Source organism: Chelonoidis abingdonii, chromosome 2 (assembly GCF_003597395.2).
Source record: "Chelonoidis abingdonii isolate Lonesome George chromosome 2, CheloAbing_2.0, whole genome shotgun sequence".
In the NCBI taxonomy this organism is placed as follows: domain Eukaryota; kingdom Metazoa; phylum Chordata; order Testudines; family Testudinidae; genus Chelonoidis; species Chelonoidis abingdonii.
This window is the reverse complement of record NC_133770.1, coordinates 69,171,614-69,189,288: the sequence shown is the minus strand read 5'-3', so window position 1 is coordinate 69,189,288 and position 17,675 is coordinate 69,171,614. Positions and strand designations below refer to the sequence as shown.

General features: G+C 40.1%; 1 protein-coding gene across 1 annotated transcript in view; it reads left to right on the top strand.

The window, feature by feature from the left end:
• The first annotated feature begins 219 nt into the window (after window positions 1-219).
• Window positions 220-17,675, top strand: part of HACL1 (2-hydroxyacyl-CoA lyase 1) — a 39,727-nt gene continuing 22,271 nt past the window's right edge. Inside the window, 5 exon segments of the mRNA XM_075062428.1 lie at window positions 220-391; window positions 2,694-2,798; window positions 9,444-9,484; window positions 12,983-13,063; window positions 17,155-17,264. Of these exon segments, the coding sequence (XP_074918529.1) occupies window positions 317-391; window positions 2,694-2,798; window positions 9,444-9,484; window positions 12,983-13,063; window positions 17,155-17,264 (412 nt within the window). The 5' untranslated portion in view covers window positions 220-316.

The following is a 17,675-nucleotide window of genomic DNA, read 5'->3' as shown; positions in this document are numbered from 1 at the left end:
CACAGCTAACCGCAAGAATTTGCCCGCCTCTGATTGGCCAGCTCCGATACATCAGCGATCCAATCGACAGCCTTTGGTTCAAGCCTCCGCCTCGTGCACTGCACGGAGCGTATCCACCCCAGCCAACCAATAGGCCCCGCCCACAGATTCCTTTTACCGTCACACAGGGCGGGTGCAGTAAGTGTCAATCAGAGGGAAAGACTTTGCTGATTGGTTGGAAGTTACAGCACCTTTGCCCCGGGGCGGTCTTGGGCTGCTGGGCGCTTGTTGGCTGGTGTTAAATGCCGACTGTTTCCGAGCGAGCGGGATAACAGCCATGGCTCTCCACGGCGCTGCGGAGGAAGACTGTGTCAGCGGGGCTCAGCTCATCGCCGAGGCCCTTAAGACACAAGTAAGAGTGTTCACGCCTGACCCTCGACAGGAACCGGAAATCAGTCCTCTACGGGGAGTCGGAAGGGTCATGGCGCGTGGTCTAGTAGTTAGCGCTCTGCGTTGGCACCTTTGTGATGCGGCTTCGAAACCAGCCCCCAAGCAGGTGGCTCTGTGGGAGGGAGTGTGTGTGCGCGCGCGGTGCTGTCGCCCCCCTCCCAGGCAGCAGAAAGTGGCAAGTGCTGGGGAGGACCCCTGTGTTCTCAGAGTTGGAGCAGTGGCTAAGCTTTGCCCAGCTCCTGGGAGCCAGTTGCACGCTGAGACCCTCGCCTTGGTGGCGTGAAGACGTCCAGGGGGCCGCAGTGGAAGGCAGCCAAGGGAGTTAGTGTTGTTGGCATTACAGCGCGGCACCGCGTGCATGGCCAATGCACTCAGACAGTCCAGAGAGAGGAGCAGGCAAAGGGTGGGAGGAATATAATTTTACCATTGGTAAAATGGTTGAGCAACTAGCCCTGGAACTGCAACAGTCCAGTGCCTTGACCGAGTTGTTCAGATAGGCATGTTTTGTGTGGGTTTGATCAGTTTAGATCTCTTGCAGCTAGCAATACTGGCATCCCTCTGCTCAGTCTCATTTGGGCTTCCCAGTTCACAATACAATAGGAAAGTATCATGCCTTTGCTGCCGTTAGCCTGATACTTTACCTAGGGATAAACTCATAACCAGCAAACTAAGGGCATGTGCTTTTCCTGTAATCTGTTTTAGATTGAAACCCTCTGTTAATGTCTGTGTATATATACAGTTTAAAATAATCTGAGCTAGTTGTGTCATTGTGCAGAGGCTAATGTAACTTGGAAATGTTGTTTTGCTCTCATGCAGAGAGACCTTTACTGCCAGTTTTACAGCTTTCCTGAATTATCAGCCTGCCCACTCCCTGCCTCTTGGGCCTTGTCTACAGTACAAAATGATATTGACCTAACTTACATCAGCATACAGCCACCGTTTATTGGTTATCAGTTTATCCCGGGTAAAGTATCCTGCTAACTGCAGCAAAGCCAGAGTACTTCCCTAACATACTGTGAACTGGGAAGCCCAAATGAGATGGGAGCAGAGACACGCCAGTATTGCCAGCTGCAAGAGATCAAAAATCATGAGTCAAACCCTCTGAAGAGATGGAAAAAATCATGAGGTTATTTAAAAAAAAAAAAAAGCTGTGGGAAGGGAGCTGGGGTGTTGGTCTCTCTTTTGGTTTTTGGACAAGTAGTGTTATTGGCTTGCCCAGATTCACTGAGTAAGGTAATTTGGGCCCATTTTGAAGGACCTCTCAACCACACATCTACTCATCCTCTGTCCAGCAATTTTAGCCCCATCTAACCTTTGCCCCACGGCCGTTATTTCAACTGCCCTCGTCCCCCATCAGTGCCACACGCCATCAGTTCAGCCCCACTACCCGCACCCCATTTGTTCAGTCTTTATCAGTTCAGCACCCCCAGCCTCCTCCCTTCTCAGTTCACATACAAATTTTGATTTTGTTATGAATCCTTTACTTGCTGTAGTTTGACTGTGACACAAGCACTCTGTTTGTTGCCTTTCTGTTAAGGGCTTACTAAATGCATTTCCCCACTAAGGGGAGGGGAAAGACTTTGTCAACCAACCAGAAAACACAGTGTTTGGCTTCAGTTCTATAATAGGGAAATCTGTGCCTGACTACACAGTGATTTTAAATTTTAGACCAAACATAACAACCAGGATAGAAGAACTTTCTTGTCTATTATGAAGGAAATAAATAACCAGTTTGGTACAAGACCTGGAATCTCTTGAAACTGTTCTCCCACCCTATACTGTATGGATACAGAAGGGTTGGATTGTATATTAGTGTTTGCCTGAAGTGATGTTTTTCCCTCATAAATTTTCTTGTTATACTTTTATTCACAACTGACCTCTGTATTTGTTAAGAACATGCTAGTAATCTTATATTTGAATTACTATTGAAATGCCAATTTAAAATATTGTTTGGTGGGGGGTGGAAAGTTAATTGTTTAAAAGGAAAATATTTATAATAGAAACCTTGTTTTTTGAGACCAAAATGTAAAGGATTGATTGTAATGACATGCTACCTGAGAACAAGCAATATGCATAAGTGATGCCTATCTTTTTCTTGAGATCTTGATGTGGTGGTATTGCACTTCAACCACTACTTTGCTTTTATGTGATTGTGCACTTTATTGGGATTTAAGATAGGCACGCTACACAGAAGCAACGTTAGAGATCTGATCATTGTGCATCAATTTTGGAAATAATTACGATTTTTTAAATTCTCGTTTCAGAACATTGAATATATGTTTGGTATTGTTGGTATTCCAGTGACTGAAATTGCAATTGCAGCCCAAGCAATTGGAATAAAATATATAGGAATGAGAAATGAACAAGCTGTAAGTAAATATCTTGTGGACTAGTCATCCTTCCTTTTATTTTCATATTAGCTATATGTTTTGCAGTTGAATCTCTGCTTTACAAATGCCTTTCATGGGCACCTGAAACACTCATAAAATCTATGGTTTTGGTAATCAAGAGCTAGCAATAGAGTACCCAAACTCAACAGGAGTGCAGTAACACAGAAGCTTAGCTTCATGCTTTTGGAACTCAGGAGTTCAGCAGAACTGGAACCTGAGGCTCTGTACTTGTTGGAGTTCCCAAGTCCTGCAGCAGTTTTAATCAGCCCTAAGATAGGGGTCATAAGTAGGGCTGTGATTTAGTTACGGAAGTCAAGGAATCCGTGACTTCCAAAGACCTCTGTGACTTCAGCCGTCTGCTGAGGCAGGGAGATGTGGGGAACCCCTGCCTCTGCTGGTGGCAAGGGGGGACCCTCACGGCTTGGAGCTACCAGCAGAGGGGGGGGACCCTGGAGCTCCCAGCCCACTGGCAGATGCCCAAGCTCCCCATTTTGTCATGAATATTTTTAGTAAAAGTCAAGGATTGGTGTGACATTCTATACCTTGGGGGAGCATGCTGTAACCCCCATAATCCTCATTTTCATATAATGGTGATCTTACCTTACAAGGCATGCTTTATATGTATCAGGGGAAAGGTTATGATCTGCTGAAAGTCATTTCTCTATCCATATATGTGTATCATTAATGCATATAAAGTTAAGAGAATTGTGTTGTATGGTGGTCACTAAAACAAGCTGTAAATTGGTGAATCAGCCAGATATTAGCTCCCCAGAGGCAACAGCAAGGAAAGTAACCAATGCCCTGGCGGTGTGTCAAACAATCCATCAACAGCCATTGTCCAGCGAGGGAGCTACAATGCAATGATTCACCTGCATGAGGCCACACCAGGGGAATTGCTCAAGCCTTTTTCGAGATACTCAGCAATGTCCCTCAGACATACATGGACTTGTGCTCCCCAAGCACATGCACTGAAGGTATAAAACAGACAGAGTGGACACATATTGGGCCCTTCTCCTGTCCCCCACCTTCACTGAAAGCAACTAAGATGCTGAGAACAAGACAAGACTCCCAGCAGAGGAGATTGGCCCAGGTTTAAGGAACAAACCTGTATATTAAGGACTGCAATATCCAGTGGCGTGAGAAAAAATGCTTAATCTAGATGTTACCCAGTCTAACTGGGTTGAGAGTTTAGACTGCGTGCTTATTTTCTTTTCTTTTGGTAACCACTCTGACTTTCTGACTATCACTTAAAATCTATCTTTGCAGTTAATAGATCTGTTTGTTTGTTTTACCTGAAGCAGTGTGTTTGGTTTGAAGCATTTCAGAGATTCCTCTTGGGATAACAAGCCTGGTACATACCAATTTCTTTGTTAAATTGATGAACTCATATAAGCTTGCAGTGTCCAGCGGACAAAACTGGACACTGCAAATGGAGGTTCCTAGGGTTGTGTCTGGGACCAGAGATATTGGCTAGTGTCATTCGGTTGCACACTCCAAGGAGCAACTTACATGCCAGAGGCCGTGTGTGAACAGCCCAGAGGCCGTGAGTGGGGGTTCTCACAGCAAAGCAGTGTAAGACTGGCTGCCAGAGTCAAGAATTGGAGTGACCTAGCAGATCATCGGTCCAGATAACATCAGAGGGGAACGTCACAACCATTCATGGGTGTCCATGAATTTTTCGTTATTGCCTGTGTCCTGTTCATGACTTTTTATATTGAAAATATCTGTGACAAAATCTTAGCCTTAGTCATAAGTGACCTTTGTTTTACTGGTGAGTGTTCCTGGAGTTTGTGTTCCAGGGTCCCATTAATAGAAATTAGAAATGGAAAAGACTTATTAGGTCACTTGGTCCATCTCCCTGTATGTACACAGTTGTTCTCTCTAATACATTTTCTAGTGTTCTGTGCACTGTAGTTTTAAACATAGCAGGCAATGATTTCAATCGCTTCCTTTTGGAGACCTTTCTACAGTCTTACATATTTCACTGTCAGTTTATCCTCACATTTAGCCTAAATGTTCCTTTTTCTTAATTTCATTCATTTTTCTTTGTTAGCCCCCACCCACCACCACCCTGTTATCATTAATTCCTTCAAATGTTTGCAAAGTGTTATGCCCATCATTTCAAATTTCCTTTTCTCTGAGCTCTTGCTATACCTTTCTTGTAGAGGTGCCAATAGATGAACATCTGATCCTGCGTTGTTTTGGGCCTTGTTTTCAGTGTGATTAAGAAAAATGACTCTGTAGTGGGTCACGTTTCTCTTTCCATTGGTAGCATATTTGTTCTGTCCCAGTGACCTCCTGCACCAGCCACATGAATGGAGCACATCAAAACATTCCTATATGAGGAACATTTCTGTTTCCTTATTGCAACTCTATAGCATAAGCGTTAATGGGAGTCAGTTTAATGATTTTGCCCAGGTGCCAGTTAGGTTTTAAAGGTAAAATCTAAAAAATAATTAGATTTGTCAATTAAATAAATATTAAAGCCAACATGTGAATGATATTTAATTAGGATAACTGCTTTTTATTAAGCTCGGAGAGTGATAACTTACTAATTTTAACACTGGGTTCTTCTCAGGTCAACTTGAAACTTGGACAGTGTTTCTCAAAACAGGAAACTTTAGTTATTCTTAGCCAATCAACAAGAGTATTAATTCATCAAGAACCATGCAAATATATAATCAGTAGTTTTTTAGATCAAATGTAGATACGCCAAATGTTCCGGTCATTTACTGAACACAAAATACGCATGCAGTCTTGCAAGTGATTGATGTAGACCAGCGTTGGGGGCCCAGCAGCTATATCATAGAAGACTATAAATCACCAAGATTTCTTATTACATTTACTTATAATCATCACTTATCAGAGAGATACTAAAGGACTAAAATTTATTGCAGTTTGTGATTCTCCAGGGAATGAGGATGCACCTTGACTTAAGGCACTCTTACAAATGTACTCTCTGCTGTTTCTGGTATTTAATTTGAAAGGGACTAGTTGAATACATCAAAAGTAATGAACTAAAGTTATTGTTTGAGGTGCGCTGAGGCCAATTTACTTTGATATACAAAGGAATAACAAGCATATAATGCCATTTAGTTGAAATACAAGAAATGGTTCTTTGAGGTCTGATTAGAAAGAGTGCAGAGTCAACAAGGTACCTTTCAGTTACTTACATACTAAAGAACATAGAGTCTCTGAATTGAAATCTCCCAACTTCTGCTCAATCCTAGTTACCCTTGGGATAGGGGAGAGCTGGCCACATGTCTGGTCCAAGTGTCTGGTAGCTCTTTATGGGTTCAACACCTTCTTTTCTGAAACCACCAAACTCTCTGAGGTCCCATCCACTGAACTCAGTTCTATACCTGGTTTTTGTGATTACTGAAGAGGGCTGACCCTCTTATTTCTATCAGACCCTTGTCATAGGGCACTGTTCTGTTTCTGTAGATGGCAACCGGGTATAAGAAATTTCTTTGATCCTTTTCTTCTTGGAGGCTTTTTATGTTTTATTCATTTCAAGGATTCTCTATTAATCTAGACTATTAATTGGAATTAATTGTCCAATTTTCTCTTAAAACTAATTAAATTGTTTGCACCAGCAACTCAATTGCAAAGCTATTCCAAAACCTCACTCCTTGATGGTTAAAAACTTTCTAATTTCAAGCCTGAATTTATTTATGGTCAGTTTATACCCATTTGTTCTTGTGCCTCGTGTTTACCCCTTGATCTATTTATAGAGAGCGATCATCAGGACTGGATTAACCCATCACTGAGCCCTAGGCTAACAGACACTTTTCTCTACTCCTGGGGGATTCTGCACCAAAATATTTAAAATTCTGCATATTTTATTTATCTAAATAATGCAATATAATCACTCTGGTTTCAATTATTTTGGTATTTTTATTTAAACTACACTACAGTGGATGGAAAATGAAAGTGAGGAGCACTAGAGGAAATCCCCAAATCCCCATGCCTAATAGTAATGTAGATAAGTTGCACCCTTTATTTCTAGTTATTAGTCAACAAATATATGCAGTCATATGCTCAGTGTTACATCATAGGCAACTGAAGAGCAAGTGAGGACCAGGGAATCAAACTCACAATTTATGTTGGCTACTGACCATCTCCAGAAAAGGAATTAGAAAACAGTTCAGAGAACGTATTTTGATAAGAAATTTTTTTAGTCCAAAAAGTTAGACCAGTTATAATCACTAAAGCAACATAAGCATTTATAAGGCCATACTGTCCTTTACAGCACTCTGGCAATGTAAAGGAGCCTTAACTCTTACACTTGTTTTATACTCCTGAGGGAATTCATAAAGACAATGGGAACAATTCACTAAGCAGGCAGGCTACTGCATTCTGCTCTCCTTGGGGGGATAGAGCCTGTCCCACGCTTGCCTCCTCAGAAACTCCCCAAAGCCCTCCTCCACACTGAGCATGCTGCAGTAGCGAGGGAGAGGGACAGAGTGTCTCTCTCACACACACAGAACTGTCCAGCTCCCTTTTCCTCCCCTCCCACTGATTTACATCTTTACTGGCTGCTCCAGGCACCTGAACCAACCTGCCTATGCTGCCAGGAAGGGGCATGTGACCACTTTTGCAGCTGCCCTTTTCTTCCCTGGCAGAAGTCATTTTTCTGCAGGGAAGCAAAGAAATCTGCAGGGGACATGAATTCTGCGCATGCACAGTGACACAGAATTCCCCCAGGAATAACTTTTCTCAGCCGGGTGCGGAGGGGCGTGGGGCTGGGGGTGTTTGGAGAATGACTCTACCCCACATTCACCGGCATCAGTGGCCTGCTGCGTCGAGTGTTGCGACCTGCCACATGGGGTTACAGTTTCACTCAAATTTGGCCCTGCTGCCTCTCCATCATTTTGGGGCATTTTTAACTTTTAAAAAATAGCTAAATTTCAAAATGAAAAGTCAAAATATTTTGTTTCAGCATGGTCAAAATTTAAAAAAAAAAAAATCCATTTTTTTTTTCAGCTGAAACCATTTGCTGAATTTGGCCCAAATTGTGAATAGTTTTGTTGCCCCAAAAATGTATTTTTCTGCAAATATACTATTTGTTGCAAAAATTTTGTTCAGCTCTAATATTTAAGTTAATATATAACATGAGTGCAGTCACTTGTTTATTTTGTTGTTTTTTGTGAAAAGGAAAGTGCCTTGGCCTATACTAAGTTGTGTACAGTGTTCACCATAAAATCTTTACAATTGCCATCACAATGATGTTCACAGTATTACCCGTACTTAGTACAGGTAGCACTGGCAACGCTATCCACTTGAAAAAGCAAAACTGTGAATATTTTAAAGGTAATCACTGTATCTGAAGTAGTATTTTATGTGCTGTTTATTTTGCCACTCATTTAGAAAATATGTTGTTACCATGATACCCAGCTTCTCAGGTACAAAGACCCTTGTTAATGGAACACACACTCCAAATGTCTTCTGTAAACATTTGTACATCGACATGTTTTCAGCAGGAGAGGAAAAATTCATGTCACATTAATACTCAAGAAATTGATGACAGTTCAGTTACATTTTTCTCATTTCCTTGTAAAAGATTTATGAAATGTACAAACTGTAGAACATATTCTGCAATTATTTTCTGTCAAGTTCCCCAATCCCCATTGAGGAATACAAGATGTAAATGCTTATTGTTGTTATAGTAAATCCCATATGTTTACTGCATGACCAGTTCATCTGTGGCCAAAAAAGCAACTTAAAAAAATACAAAAGGAGCCCAGATTTATCATGGCATCAAAAAAGAGTCTGAGGGTAAGGGAGGGGCATTTTGACAATTTTCTGGACTCATTGTTCCAAGGAGCACTGCTATACACAAAAGACTAGGCCAAATTCATCAGAGTCTAAGTTGTGAAACCTACACCACCTCTGGCCCTCTCTTTGTAATTTACACTCCCTTGGATTTGTATCTGCTTACCAACGTGTAATTTAAATCTCCTTACACATAATTTCTGGGTTTGGCTCACTGAGTCTAAGGATATCTAGTTGATGTGACTTTTATACCCTCCTGTTAGTTGCCTTTCCTGTTTATGTCCCACTGCCAACCACTGAGCCTCTAAGACAGTAGAAGTTCAGTTGGGAAGACCTGTTTTCCAGCAGTTTCAGCTGATTAGGCCTTTAGGCGAAAGTGATCATTTTAATGTCTCCTATTTTAAAACCCGTCTTACAGATTCTATTCATACAATATCCTGACGCAATAGCAGGCAAGAACACGAAAAAAGGAGATTGAAAAAAGTAAATGTCATTAACCTCCATGACATGAATGAGCATGAGGAAGAAGAGCCTGGAGGGAAAAGGAGGATTCTTGTTTCTGTAAAAGGTTGTGTGTGGTCACTCAGCCTTTGGCTACAGACCCCTAGCTAAAGGGTATTTGCAGACCCTTGGGAATGTCATGTTTAATAGTGTATGCAACGCACCCTTACTCATGTCCCTTTGGAAGGGATGGCTATGGGATGTTACCTCCTTAGTGTAAGATCCATTAATCAGAACAATTCTTATGTTTAAGCTGCTATTTAATTTAAAATTTATGATTTAAAGTTTTGATATGTGGAGAGGCTGAAATGTGGATATGTGTAAATAACTTTATGTTCTCTTCAACAGGCTTGCTATGCTGCCTCTGCTGTTGGGTACCTGACAGGAAAGTAAGCTGAATATTTATTTTATATAAACCACAGGAATTGTTTGAGCTAGAGCATTTTCTGTTCTGTTTTTGGAACTGATGTATAAGTTAAAGCAAATGGAGTAAGACTGTAAAGACAAAGGGTACCTCTTTGAAATGGCACAAGAGAAGTGCATAGCTATAACTATATTTACACAGATTGAGTGCATTTACCTTCTGTGTATCATTTTGAATTTAACTTTGCATCTATTAACTTCCTTAACCTAAGAGCTGAGATTTAGCCACTAGTGAATTATCCATTGATGAATGGAAGTAAGGTCAGTGTGGGCGAGGAATAGCTCAGTGGTTTGAGCATAGGCCTGCTAAAAGCAGGATTGTGAGTTCAGCCCTTGAGGGGGCCATTTAGGGATCTGGGGCAACCTCAGTACTTGGTCCTGCTAGTGAAGGCAGGGGGTTGGACTTGATGACCTTTCAAGGTCCCTTCCAGTTCTATGAGATAGGTATATCTCCATATATTATAGATTAATTTACTGTTTCAGATAAAAGAACTATATGCTAAAAAATGCACCATCTCTGTTAGCCGATTTAGTTACCTCAGATAAGACTATTTTCATGTACAGAAACCCACCAACATTTTTGTTTCTTTAAACTTGCATCCAAGTTAAAAATGGCCACATGAATTTCTTTTCAGTTTGGGAGAGGGGCACAGTAATATCACTAGTATTTAGAACATGCATGGCACGTGACCCTGCTGTATTAATAAAAATTAAGTCAGTGATTAAGCTCTGCACTCAAAACTGTGTAAGGTTAGCACTTACACAAGCTTCGTGATATTTCATGGAGATGCTGTCATGCTACATAAATCTAGAGCGGTTCACTGCTGTATCAGCTTTGGTGTCGATGTGACTCACAGCGCAGGAACAGTGACATGCACAAATTGAGTGGTGAAGTCTCACTAGGAGAGAGACAGTATTACCAGTCTTATTACTTTTTCTTGTTACTTTTTTTTTAACCTCCAAATACTAGTGCAAAACCATAAGCCCAATACACTCATATAAAAATAGTCAAAACTAAAGCTACCACCGTTTGTTGCAATATGGGAGATGTGCTGTGTCTTTCTCTTTGTATGGGAGATCTGCTACACCTTTGTCCATTTCAGAGTTAGAATATGACATGAAATGTTGATAGTTTGGTTTTTCTTCTCTGAATAAATGTTGTTAATAAAGAGCCCAATTTTCTGTTTTGCCATGTAAAGGGTCTGTAAAGCTAATGGAACTGGCCACTCTACCACTGCCATAAAAAATGTTCCAGCACAGCATAATGCCAGCGTAATGGCTCTTTGATGACTCTCCCCACCACAATCCAATAGCCACTGTTGTAGGGGGCAGGGCCAGATTGCTACCATACTCTAGCTTAGGGGTCAGCAACCTTTCAGAAGTGGTGTACCGAGTCTTCATTTATTCACTCTAATTTAAGGTTTTGCGTATCTGTAATATATTTTAATGTTTTTAGAAGATCTCTTTCTATAAGTCTATAATATATAACTAAACTATTGTTGTATGCACAGTAAATAAACATTTTAAAACCCTTAAGAAACTTCATTTAAAATTAAATTAAAATGCAGAGCCCCCTGGATTGGTGGCCAGGACCCAGGCAGCGTGAGTGCCACTGAAAATCAGCTCACATGCCGCCTTCGGTACGCGTGCCATAGATTGCCTACCCTGCTCTAGCTGTTCTGTGCTACAAGAATGGCCCCTTAAGGACTGTTAACTTATAGCCAAGCATAGTTAAAGGCTGTTTTTACTAATGTTGAGGATGGGCTGAAAATAGGGAAAGCACAAAGATGTCTTTATGCCACCTTCCTTTGATCCGCCCCTCCTCGTTGAGCAGGATTCGCGTGGAATGGAAAATGTGGCCAAAGTGTTTAAGGGGACACTGTTAACTTCAAATATGAATTAAAAGGTGTTTTCATGTGCTGTTGATGCTCCTGATTTCCTCTGCAATTTTTTTTATAATTGTTTCCTTATTAAAAAAAAAAAAAAAAATCTGTCCTCTGTGTCAATTCCCTCCCCCACACACACACACACATGTATAAAGTTAGAGGATTGATTATAAGAGTGAAACCAACTAGACATAGTGCTGTAAAATTGAGAAAATAACCACACTCCTTTTTCCAGTTATAGTGTCTGTGTTACTTTTAACAACTGTAGGCTTAAAAAAGAAAACAGACAAAATGATATTTTTAGGTTAATACTGTCCCTTTAACTGTTCATATTAATATTGTCTTGATGTAGCTTTGTGCATGGAATTATTTTGTAAAGGGTCCAGTATTCTGTATACATCCTACCCTCCTCACTGTCTATTGATGTCCTCCGGATGCTATGTATTTTAATAAACAATTTAAAATACATACATTTAAAACTACTAAAATCTTAAAAAATAACTGTAATTTAATCATGGACATCTGACAACGAGATGGAGAGAGAAGGCAAAATGGAGAGAGAAAAGTCATAAATATAAGGCTAGTAGTGGTAAAGTTAAACAAAACATCTTCTAGAATACAAAATGTTTAGGATTTTAAAAGTGAAAAGAAATGAGACAGATTTCAGGGAGCACAAATTCCTCACCCTAATATCCGCCACTTACATTTCCATGTTCTGTGATGGAGACTCTTAAAAAGAGGGTAGCTTGAACATGCAAACTCATCAGGCTGAGATTCAAGGGAATGTCTTGGATACTCCCTGGATCTACATCATTAAGACTTTTAAATATCAGCAGTGTCAAATCAATCCTTTAGAGGCAACCAATGCAGGAAACCCTGGGTGAGCACAGTATGATCATGGTAGCTCGAGCCAGGGACTAAACCTCCCGCTGTCTTCCAAATACTAGGCTGCCGGTGATGAAGCAGATGTGATTAAAGGCAGTTACGATAATGGAGCTTTTTGATCACCAGGGCATAGGTTATGCGGTCCTGAGCTAACTACAGCTTTGCAACTCATGCAGGCTGCACTTGAAGTAAACTACTTTCATATCATGTCCACATGGTTTTTTTGTTCTTTTTTTTTTTTTTCATGAAGAGGATATGGTTAAAAGTGAATCCTAGGACTGGTCTACACTAGAAAGTTAGGTCCAGCCAGCTACACCACTTGGGGTGTGAAAAATTCAGACCCCTGAGAGATGTAATTAAACTGACCTAAGCTCCAGTATAGAGAGCGCTAGGTCGATGTAAGAATTCTTCCTAGCTACCACCTCTCTGAGAGGGGGATTTACTACTGCAACAGAACTCTTTCTGTTGCTCTAGTGTCTACGCTACAACTACAGCTGCAGCATTTCTAGTGTAGACTTAGCCCTAGATTGCTAGTCTGCATCTTTGTCTCCAAGTACATCCATCTGTATGATGTAATTTGACTGTCGCTCTCTAAACGTTTAATATTCTTGAAGTTGAGCATTTTTCTAATTCTTATTTGTACTGTATTTGATCTGTATTTTTCACTTTCTTTCTGATCTATTTTACCTCTAGACCAGGAATATGTCTTGTGGTTTCTGGTCCAGGTCTCATACATGCTCTGGGTGGGATGGCAAATGCGAACATGAATTGCTGGTAATGTACTACATTTCGTCTTAAAAATTCTAAGTATTAGCACAATCATTGTCCAAACTGATATTCAGATTTTTATTGCTTTATTGCTCTTCATTGGAGATATTTCTACCTTTTTTGATACTTAATAAAAAGTTTCTGTCATAGGAAATGAGAAGTGAATTCACTTTTCTTCAGGACAGCTGATCTAGTTTAATTTTTCTCATTTTCAGAGATAAAAATCATCCTGCCTTTCTACATTATATGTCCTCTAAAATCCAGTTATTTCCTGTGTAATGTACCCAGATACATGTAAAAATCAAGATGGTAACCAGTCTTCTGTTATGGGTGCAGTGGGTAGAAGCAGCTCTGAATCAGAAAAGAAGCTTACAAATGCCTTTGGGTTAATGACTTCCTTCCTTCATAGGTGAACAAATTGGCCTGTGTAATAGCCAAATGTTTGTTTGGTTTTTGGTGCATGTTGTTGAACAGTTAAATGTTGGATTAAATGAAGATAAAAGTGTAACAGCAGTAGTTTGTATCCCCACAAGTCTTCACTTCAACATGGCAACATTAATTGGCCTTTGAATAAAAATAAAGTTGCTGAATGGTTATGTAAAACATTTTTGCTAAGAAGATCGCATAGCACTAGGTACATATGCATCAGACCATAAAGTTAATAAACACCTGGCTGGCAAAGAGCAAATAGTGACTGCTTTAGAAGATTTTCCAATGTAGGAAGCAGTGTTTGTATATGCTAACAGAATCATTTGATGGAAAGAAAACTTTGTAGTTTACTGGATAGGGTCCAAACTGCTTTTTACGTAAGAATTGGCTGCAGATACTTGCTTATATGTGAAACTACCTGACCAAAAGAAATCCTGATGTGACTTTGCTTTTAAATAATTGATGAGTTTGGTCACTAGGAAGAAGCTTTCATAGCACTTTGGTTAATTTATAAGACATGTTTAGCTGATGTTTTCACTTTCCCTCTGAAAATCCAATTTGGCTGAAACTGGTGGTTGATACCTGATTTAATCTTGCACAAATCTGAAGTCTTGGCAGAAGATGAGGAAGTGGATTATCCTCTAGCTTTACAGAAGATTTGATAGTATAGTGAGAATCCAATCAATCTATACGCTAATTGACTAACCATTAGTCCAAGATGCTTATGTTTTTGTCCCATACGTACAGTAGATGTCATGGAAATAGATGCACTCATTCATTGGTGAAAAATCGACACCCCTGAGTGCCATAGCTATGCCGACATAACCCCTGATGTAGACACAGCTAGGTCAATGGAATAATGCTACTATCGACTGGAGAGGTGGAGTTCTTGAAGAGATTGGGGGCGGGGAAGAACCCTTCACTGTAGTCTGTGTTTACACTATAGGATTACAGCAGCATAGCGATGGCACTGTATTGCCCATAGTGTAGACATGGCCTGAATCTCTATCCCCTTTTTCAGCAGAGATACGGACCCTGAATTATTGTCCAAACTGCCACCCTCCCCCTTTATTTATTGTATGTATGTATGTATTTAGTGTTAGTAACTCAGAAATAATAACATACCTTAAACCTCAGCCTAAGCTTTTCTCACTGAGCTTGGCTGTTCCTATGTTTTCTCTCCAGGGTCCCCCTGTCCTAATTTCCTCCAACAAGAAGTGACTGTTCTACACCTTTAATGTTCTGGTTGGAATTAACTGGATTCATCTGCCCGTACAACTTGCCAGTAGTTACCTTGCAAGGTTGTAACATCTGAGCATAGAGTCTGAGGGCAAAATCCTGGCTCCACTGAAATCCTATTACTTCAGTAGGCCAGGCTTTCACATGCGGTACGTCTACTCTGCCTCCCCCCCCCCCCCAAAACACAGTACCAAGTCTCGGACATGGGTCAACTGCTTTGGGCTTGCGCTAAGGAGCTAAAAATAGCAGTGTAGATGTTCTTACTCAGGCTGGAGACCAGGCTTTGAGAACCATCTTCTTTGCTGAGTTTCAGAGCCTGGGCTCCAGCCGAAGCTGGAAAACCTACACTGCTGTCTTTAGCCCTATAGTGTGAGCCCAAGTCACTTGATCTAGGCTCTGAGACTCGCTACTGGTGGGTTGTTGGTGTTTCTTTACAAATAGACATACCTTCTGAGAGTCTGCTACCCTGTTACTAATTGTTATGTGAGCTCTATTAAAGTAGACACTTAAGAAGCTCTTGTAAATTATGCTTATAAGAAGGAAAACCTTTTAAATTCTTCTTCCATTCAGAAAAAATATAATCCGTTATTAAAAATGATTTGCAGTATTCCCTGCGTTTGTGTCAACATCATTTTGAATGCATGTAGTTTTATCATGGTGTAGCTGCCATGAAAGATTGTATTATGGCTCATGACAATTAGAAGATTAAACTACAGATAAGAGCAGCACTTCATAATGCTACTGTAACCTGTGGTTGCATCAGTGTTTCTTCAGCTTAGCTAAAGGTCTCATCCTACAGACACTTACTACTGAGCATAATACTCAGTAATGTGAATAGTTCCATTAACTTTGATATTCTCCCTGCCTAACCCGCTCTTGACTGCGGCTAGGCTGCTCACAATAGTAAGTGCTACTCTTGGTAACGTTTATGGGATTATGCTCATAGTAATTTACAATTAATTTATGGGGAAAAAAATGTTTCTGAGGACTGTCTGGTTTTGCAGGATCCCAGAGCAGCAGCACATTTCTTCATGGCTTTAAAATGCAAAATGAAGTACAGGGGTGACGGGGTCTTTTTAAGTGTAGAGTATTTTTTTTAAATCGTTAATTTGCGATATTGAGAGACTTTTGTTAACATTTTTTAAAAGTCCTCATCATAGATGAAATTTGGAAAAGCTAAATGGAAGTAGCATAGGAATTGTCATCCTGAAATGGACGAATGAAATAACTGGACAGTTTATCCTTTTTCTGATGCCAGTCTATATCTTATGACTCAGAGGGAAAGGAAAGTACCACCACCCAACAAAATAGGACATCCTGAATAGTAAAAGTGGCTGTTTTGTATGCTTCAGATCTGTTTTCCATGGGGATTTTTATTAGAGATGAGACCAAGCTACAGTGTTCCAAAAGTTTTGGAAAGCCGAGATTGGATCAGAAGTTTTAATTTGGCTCGCTGTAGAGAAGTGGCCTGCTTGTGAAATTAAGATTTAGATCCAAATATCCCCAGATTTCAGTGGTGGTCAGGATTGAAGTTATGCACTGGAGGATCTCTAGTTTTGCCTTTTAAAGTACTCCTATTATGCATACTCTAATCAATAGAAAGGATTTACAGAGAAAAATGTTTTTGAAGAAAAATCCTGAAAAGCTAATGGAGTGCTATGCTGGAGTTCACCTTACTGAAACAAGCAGATCCATCAAGTGGCCTCCTCATATTAACTCATCATTTCACAGCTTATAAAGTATCTTACTGACCTAGAAATTGAATGAACTAGTTTTCGTTCATCATGGGAGGAAGGCATTTGTAACTTACAGCACTGGTTATAAGAATCTGTCCCACATGAACATTCTCTTGTATACACTCTGTGTCTCTCATTCACTATACATAGAACTAAACTAATAACATGGGCATCTATGGACATGTTAAAATGTTGCTGATCTCTCTGTTCTTCAGGTGCATTGTAAAAATCTGATGTGATAGAAGCATAGCAATCACTGAAAAATGTATGGCCAAGTGTTGCTGCATGACTTATCTGCAGTGCAGGAGAGGGCTCTACACTCAGTGTCTGCAGCTCTCTAACTTCTCTTTGAGAAAGAGACTTATCTAGATTCCTTATTCTAATGACTGTGCACTGTGGAAGAAATGTAACTGTAATATCTTAAAGGATACTAAAAAGTTTACTCTTTGGCAAATGAATGCTGTTTAGAGTCTGATATGAAGTGCTGATCACCCTCTACTCCTATTGAGGTCAATGGAAACTGGCAGTGCATAGTATCTCTGTAAGAAGCATTAAGCGATAGGCAGGATTGGGTCCTAATATATATATATATCTCTCTCTCTCTCTTAAGAATCAGATTTTTGATGTGTGTGGTGTTGTTTGCGGGGATTTTGTTTGCTTTTAAAAATAAAATATTTTTTATACTTGTTTCAGGCCTTTGATTGTTGTTGGCGGTTCCTCTGACAGGAATCAGGAAATCATGGGAGCTTTCCAAGAATTCCCACAGGTACACAGATATATAACTTTCTGCATAAAGGCTTCAGGTAAATAAATGAAGGCAGATCTTCAGCTAGTATAAAGTGTCATTGCTTCACTGAAATCAACTGGGGATCTGCCTTTTTGAGGTTGTGGGAATTTGTAACTTACTGCTTTCTGGAAGACCATTTTTATCACAGCATGCAGAACACCCATTCATACCAAAGTAAGATAGAAATCAGCAAAACACTTCACTGAATCAGTTTTGGTGACTATAAAATAATTTCATTTCATGATAAAGATTCTTTCTCTGTGATAAGAAAAGTAGAGTTTGTCATGTCAAGTGCCTCTTTGTAGCGTGTTCATTACAAGCTGTTGTAAGCATTGATATTCTGTGGAATTTATTCTTTTGTAAACAGTAAATGTGAATTAATCACTATGACTCTTTTTTTTTTTTTTTTCTAAAGAAAAAAAAAAAG